Source organism: Octopus bimaculoides, chromosome 6 (genome assembly GCF_001194135.2).
Source record: "Octopus bimaculoides isolate UCB-OBI-ISO-001 chromosome 6, ASM119413v2, whole genome shotgun sequence".
NCBI classification, from domain to species: domain Eukaryota; kingdom Metazoa; phylum Mollusca; class Cephalopoda; order Octopoda; family Octopodidae; genus Octopus; species Octopus bimaculoides.
The window spans coordinates 5,792,936-5,799,801 of record NC_068986.1 but is presented as its reverse complement, the minus strand read 5'-3'; the positions used below and the strand labels follow the sequence as shown (position 1 = coordinate 5,799,801).

General features: G+C 33.8%; 1 protein-coding gene across 2 annotated transcripts in view; it reads left to right on the top strand.

The window, feature by feature from the left end:
- LOC106881458 (uncharacterized) overlaps window positions 1-6,866 on the top strand; it is a 53,881-nt gene that overhangs the window by 37,088 nt on the left and 9,927 nt on the right. The window contains exons 6-7 of one of the 2 annotated variants that reach the window (XM_014931850.2): window positions 2,625-2,666; window positions 6,218-6,301. In XM_014931850.2, coding sequence (XP_014787336.1) covers window positions 2,625-2,666; window positions 6,218-6,301 — 126 coding nt within the window. The remainder of the gene's footprint in view (window positions 1-2,624; window positions 2,667-6,217; window positions 6,302-6,866) is intronic. The other variant, XM_014931851.2, reaches the window with a different exon arrangement.

Below are 6,866 nucleotides of genomic sequence, written 5' to 3'. Positions count from 1 at the left end.
ATATATATATATATATATATATATATATAAGAGACTGATAAAATAAGTACCAGGCTTAAAAAATAAATACTAGGGGCAATTCATTTGACTAAAATTCCTCAAGATGGTGCCCCACCACAGCTGCAGTCTAATGACTGAAACATATAAAAGCTGTATGTCTTTTGAGTAGTAGAGTTTGCATGACGCATTGTCTGATATTTATATATGTTTTTAATTACTTTCGTTTATAAAGCCAAAGCAATGCAAGTTATATATACAGATCGATGGTTTGTACTTTTACCTTATATTTCAATATTTTGGAGTTGGGACCCCTTCTTCAGGAAATCTTCAGAGAACACACTACACAACAGAGAAGTTAACTCAAAACACCATTTCCTGAAGAAAGGATTCATAACCCTGAAATATTGAAATATGAGATAAAAGTACAGACTATCAATCTGTATTATCTTTTATAACTTGCATTGTTTTGACCTTATTAAAAAAATAATTAAAAATAATTATATATACATACATATATAAGTGAAAGTGCATGACCTAGTGGTTATGATGCTAGTCTCACAATCTTTAGGTTGTGGGTTTGAATCCAACCCAAACCAGTTAGTACATTGTCTTCTTAAGTAGGGCTCTTCATTTCACATTGCTTCAGTCTACTTAGCTGAAAATGTGTGCCAGTAGCATTCAGAGGGAATTCTTGTATTCTCAGTCACTTACATGTGATGGAAACCAAGATAGTCTCCAGCCTAGTGGGCCTACAGTCTCAAGACAGATTTTAACTTGTGCATGCATACATCTATATATATATATATAATATTACATTTTTAGTTCTGTTAAGCACAACATTGGGCTGAAAAACCTATATTTTTGTTTGCATTTTGATTTATTTTATTACTTGTTTTTTAAGTGCATATTTAATAATAGTGATTTCTTATATTAGGGGGGAAAAACTCATGGATTTATAGAGAAAAGACGTAGTCAATTAAATCACTCTCAGTGTGTGACTTTTTATTTTAATCAACACCAGCAGAATTTGAACTCAGTGTGCCAAGAACCAGACTTGGATACCATTAGACATTTAATCTGATACTTTCCTGTTACTTCACTATCTTAATAGTAATAATCTTTTCTACTGTAGACACAAGGTCTGAAATTTGTGGGGAGGGGGCTAAGGGTTAGGGTTAGGGGTGATTACATCAACCACAGTACTCTACTGGTACTTATTTCATTGATTCCAGAAGAATGAAAGATAAGCTCAACCTCGATGGAATTTGAACTCAGAATGTAAAGACATGAAATACTGCCCAGCATTTTGTCTGGTGTGCTAACAATTCTGCCTGCTCATTGTCTTATCCTTACTAATAATGATGATAATAATCCTTCCAATTATTGGCACAAGGCCTGAAACTTTGTAGGTGGGGGATAGCTGACTACACCAACCCCAATGTTGAACTGCAGTTTGTTTTATCGACCACCCCCCAGAAGGATAACAGGCAATGTTGATCGCAGCAAAATTTAAACTCAGAATGTAAAGCCAGAAGAAATGTCATGGAACATTTTGCCTAGCATGCTATTGATTCTGCCAGCTCTTCACTAATAACAACTTAGACACAAGGCCAGCAATTTTGAGGGGAGGGGTTGATTTGTGATGAAGTCTAAAAAAAACAACAATGGCATGATGAAAAAGTATTGTTCATGAAAAGATATATCTCAATGAGGTTTCTTCTTATTTCTTGAAGAATTCCCCCTCCCTATCTCTACATTATTATCAGTTTAATTCTATTAATTCCTATGGTGGGTAGGGTCTTCTAATACTGCCTCAAAAGTAACCCCTTACTTAAACACACATATAAGATATTACTGTTTTTAATTGTATTAACTTCATTGTTTTCACCCTTTACCATAAATCTGTTATAATATGACACAATGGAACATAGATTTGATTTTTCTTTTTTTCTTTTCTTATTTTCTTTTTATTTCTTTTTTGTTTTTGTTTTAACAATTTGACATTTTTATTGTGTTTTTCCCCCATCTATCAGAATTTTCTGTTTACTAATTTTTGAAATACCAATTTATTGAAAAGCAACATTTTGAACGTTTAATAAAAGTCTTATTAATTAATTAATGATACCGTTTACTGAGCTGTTTTGTTTTTTGCCTTCAAAATTTGGGAAATTGTTTCAAGTTACTTTTTACTTCATCAAAAATCAAGAAAACCTAATTAAATCTCATCAAACTTCAAATAGATTCATTTTTAAAATTAAAATTTCTATTCAATATAAGAAAAAAAAAGACATCTTGCATCAATTAAAATGACAAATAGTACATTTTTTAAACATATAATTATGATTTTATTATATAACTTTTAAAGCTGGAATTTCTCTGAAATGTACTATACATTTTAATAATATCTACTAGTACCATATTATGGTGTATCTTTTTATGCACACCTTAATCCTTCTTCAAGGTTAAATATTTATATATTACACCAAAGTATTTACAGGTTTTATACTGTAAATGTTTATTTGTCTGTTTGTTATCCTTTCATGAGCTGTCCATTTTTTTATAATCTTGAATTGGTGTATGTGTATGTTAGAGGAAAATTTCAAACAAATGTTTGTATTTTTCAGATAATGGAAGAGTAAACCAGGATCTGCACAATCTTGGAAATAGTAAGTAAAAATTTAAAACAAAATGCTAAATGATATTTGAGTTATGAGATCACCTGAAAAATTGTCACCTGAAAAATTGTCACCTGCATAGCTTTACGACAGTCATGATTCTTCAGCTGGGGCTGACTGGGATAACAATTTTTCACCTGGGATATTCTGGGGTAGTGATACTTCAGATAACAGTATCTATAGTGATTAATTTTGCAAGTGGGGTGAGAACATTGACACATTTCACCAACAGCACCAATGCTACTAACAACATTGCCACTACTAACAACAGCGCTGCTACTAATACCATCACCACCACTAACAACATCATCACTAATGCCAAGACCACTATCACCACTACCTCCAGCATCACCAACATTGGCACAACTACCAATACCATCAACAATAATACCAGGATTACTATCCCTGGTACAACTACTACAACCACCACTACCACTATTCAAAGAAATCTTTATGCCACTCTGCTAGAAACAACAGACAAATCTCCCTTAATTCACACCATAAGGATTTCTTGACGCGTAGTCCTAGATAAAGAGAAAAAGGAGATGGTCATAGCTAGAATGCCTTTGATCATAGATCTGCTTGATCAGAGCTGACCTAGGGTTAAACAGCCATGAGAAAACACATAATGCGAGGTCTGATTAATAAGTATCCAGACAGTTGCCATAGTAACAAAGCTAAAGCATGCAGAGTGAATCCACTTGGCAAAGATTGACCTTGAATTCTGCTGTGCATGCACACTAAGTTTTAACATTCTAGCTCACTTCTACTGTTTACAGCAGTGCTTGGAAGGAAGGTGTGTAGCGTGTGATCGTTGCATTGACCACGAGAGAGAAAGTTGTCATGGCAATACCTGCTCAGAGGCCTACATAAAGTTGCAGAAAGTGTATGACGAGGAGTGTTTGAGCCACACACAAGTGTACAAATGGTTCAGAGGTTTCTAAGATGGTTGAAAAAATGTTGATATTGAGAAACGTTCTGAAAGACCTGCAACTAGCAGAAATGAGGAAAACATTGCAGCTGTGAGGGGAAATTGTCAAATCACCATTTGTGAGTTATCAGAGGATGTGCAGATTATTTATAATTCAGTTCAGTCCATTATCACAGAAGATTTGGGTATGAGACATGTATCTGCCAAGTTTGTGCCAAAACTGCTTTCAGCTGACTAAAAAGACATTCAGGTTTCAGTTGCACACAATCTCTTTGATTGTGTTGAGAACAATGACAACTCTTTGAAAACTTTGCATTGGCTTCTGAGCAGGTATCGCCAAGCTTTTGGCAAAATTTGATGTAGATTCTCTGCTCTACTTTCTCTGTCATGGTCAATGCGATGATCACATGCAACACATGTTCCTTCCAAGCACTGCTGTAAACAGCGGAAATGAGCTAGATCATTAAAACTTTGTGTGCCTGCACAGCAGAGTTTAAGGTCAATCTGTTCCAAGTGGCTTCACTCTGCGTGCTTTAGCTTCATTACTGTGACAACAGTCCGGATACTTATTGATCAGACCATGTATATAGATACTGTTTTGTAATATCATAATTATTGTTGTTTCACCTTAATTTTAGAAGACACTGATCATTATTTTTATTCTTTTCTTTAAACATTCGCAGTAAAGATACATAACTTAAAAGAATAGATTTGCATTATCCTTATGGTACAAATTATATTCACTATGGATTGGGTTTGATTCTTCAGATAGAAAAGTGGGTAACAATTCTTTGAGTAGAGCAGGCTGGGCTAACAATTTTTTAGGTGGAGCAAGCTGGAATGACTATTCTTGAAGTGGAATAGACAGGGATGAAAATTCTTCATGAAGGGCAGGTTGGGGAGACAGTTTTTCAGGTGGAGCAGGCTAGGGTGAAAATTCTTCAGCTTAGAGTTAAGATTCTTCAAATGGAGTACTCTAAAGCTGATTATTCTCAGCAAGCTGAGATGTCTACTCTTCAGACAGAACAGGCTGGAATGACGAGTCTTTCAGGTAGAGCACATTTGGGTGATAATGTTCCAGGTAGAGCAAACTGGGATTAATGATTCTTCAGATAGAGTAGGCTGGGATGAAGATTCTTTGGGTAGAGCAGGTTTGGGTAACAATTCTTTGATTAGAATAGGCTTTGATAAGAATTCTTTAGGTGGAAATTCTTGAGTGACAATTCCTCAAATGATTCAAGTTACGAATAGGATATAAGATGCAAGTTCTGAATATGTGTAAGATTTGCTAATTATTAATTCTAATGCTTGAAACTTCTGTTAATATTAATATAGGAGTGTCTATTGAAAGAAAAGTTGACTGTTTTACTTTTTTTAAATTATGTCATTTGCTTTGGATGTATGCATGTTTTACTGAAGCAACACCATGGAAAAATTTGGAGAATGTATGAAACTAAAATAACTTATGATATACAAGTGAATTAAGATGTTGCCTTTTAAAAAAAAGGCTGTCACTAAATACAGTCTTATCCATAATTTAATTTAACATTTATAAATTAATTATACCAATGGTATTGATTTATTACATAGTCACAGGGCCTTGGAACTTTTATGAAGGAAAAAACAATTAGATGTTGCAGCATCATGGGTTCCTTTTTTCTTTTTTAAAAAAAATGGGAAAAGTCTTTTAAAGGAATTATAGTCAAGATATAATCCAGAGACAATTGATTTGGATTGAAGTACAATGACATTATTTAGTTAGATTAAAGGTCTACTTTGAGCATTCATGCTTGTACAGTTGGAATTTATCTGGGTCTTTAAGGCATTTAGGTTGAATGAAGACTGCACACTCCTGAACGGGATGCCAGTCCACCACAGGGTTAACCCCAAAATGTCTCTGGTACTCATTTCCAACTTAATGTACTATAATAATATAAAATGAAATGTCATCCTCAAGGGCATAAAGTACCATCCAGTTTGAGAATTGAACCCATGACTTAATGATCTATAGTCCAAAATCATAACTATTAGGTCACACAATTTCACTAGTTAGTAGATGCAGGGAAATTAATCCTGATAAAAAAAGAAAAATGTGAGAGTAAATAATATATTTAAAGATTTCTACAGAGAACCAATTCATAACTTTGATACTTTTTCTGAGATAGCCATTACCTACTAATTAGCACAAAAAATATCTCCTGTGACCAAAAATAATTCAACTTATTACAGGCAGCTCTTTACATTACTTTAGTAGTTAGAAAGGCTAGGTTATATATCTAAAAGCAATGATTTCAATCCTTGATATAACATTTAGGAAAAAAAAGGTATTATACTCACTCAGTTTAAGTAAACATCACTCTGATGTACCAGTTCTAAAACAGCATTGTAGATACCTGAATTACAGAATTATTTAATCTTTGAAGAATTAATTCTCACAAAAATATGTTAAAAGAGATTTCTGACATAGAGAAATACCTAATAATTACTATAGTGCTAGTATCTTATTATTTATTCATTCTGTGGATTAGTTTGGTTTGACTAGAGTATAAAACAGAAATAGACTTCAAATAAAAGTTTGATGGAACTTACGAAGTCTTGTGTTTAAAAATAGGTAACAGACCTTCAGACAATATCAAACAAATCCATCCAAATGGTGTTCAAGTCCACTACCAAGCTACAGAAAACAAAATTAGAGGTAAGTTGTAGTTGTTGTTGTCAATGTTGTTACTGTCATCATCATTGTTTTAACATTCATGAATTGCCATAATAACATGGACTGTCCAGATATTCAGTACATTGTCCCTTTGTCATATTAAATTCTACATCTTGTCTTCTGTGCAGTCTAATGTACTTACTCTGCTTTCTCCATGCTTGTACTCACTACTCTTTTATGCTTGTTCCCACTGCTTTTCTATGCTTGTGTTCATTGTTTCCTTCTCTGATGAATATTACACACCCAAATAGTCATACTCAATTTTTCCTTCCAAAGCCAATCTTGGTCTCTTTCATTTAACACACATCATCATCATCACTTTACATTCTCTTTCAAGGCTGGCATGGGTTGGACGTTGTTTGTGGTCTGAGTCAGTTCTATTTGGAGTTACTGCCCTCATAAACAGGTCAAAAGACCACATCACACTCATATATTTCATTTTTTGGCTTAGCTTCTATCAGTGAATAGTCTATGCCAACTACTTTACAGTACACTGTGTGCCTTTTTTTTTTTTTTTCCATGGTACCACCACTAGTGAGTCATGTCT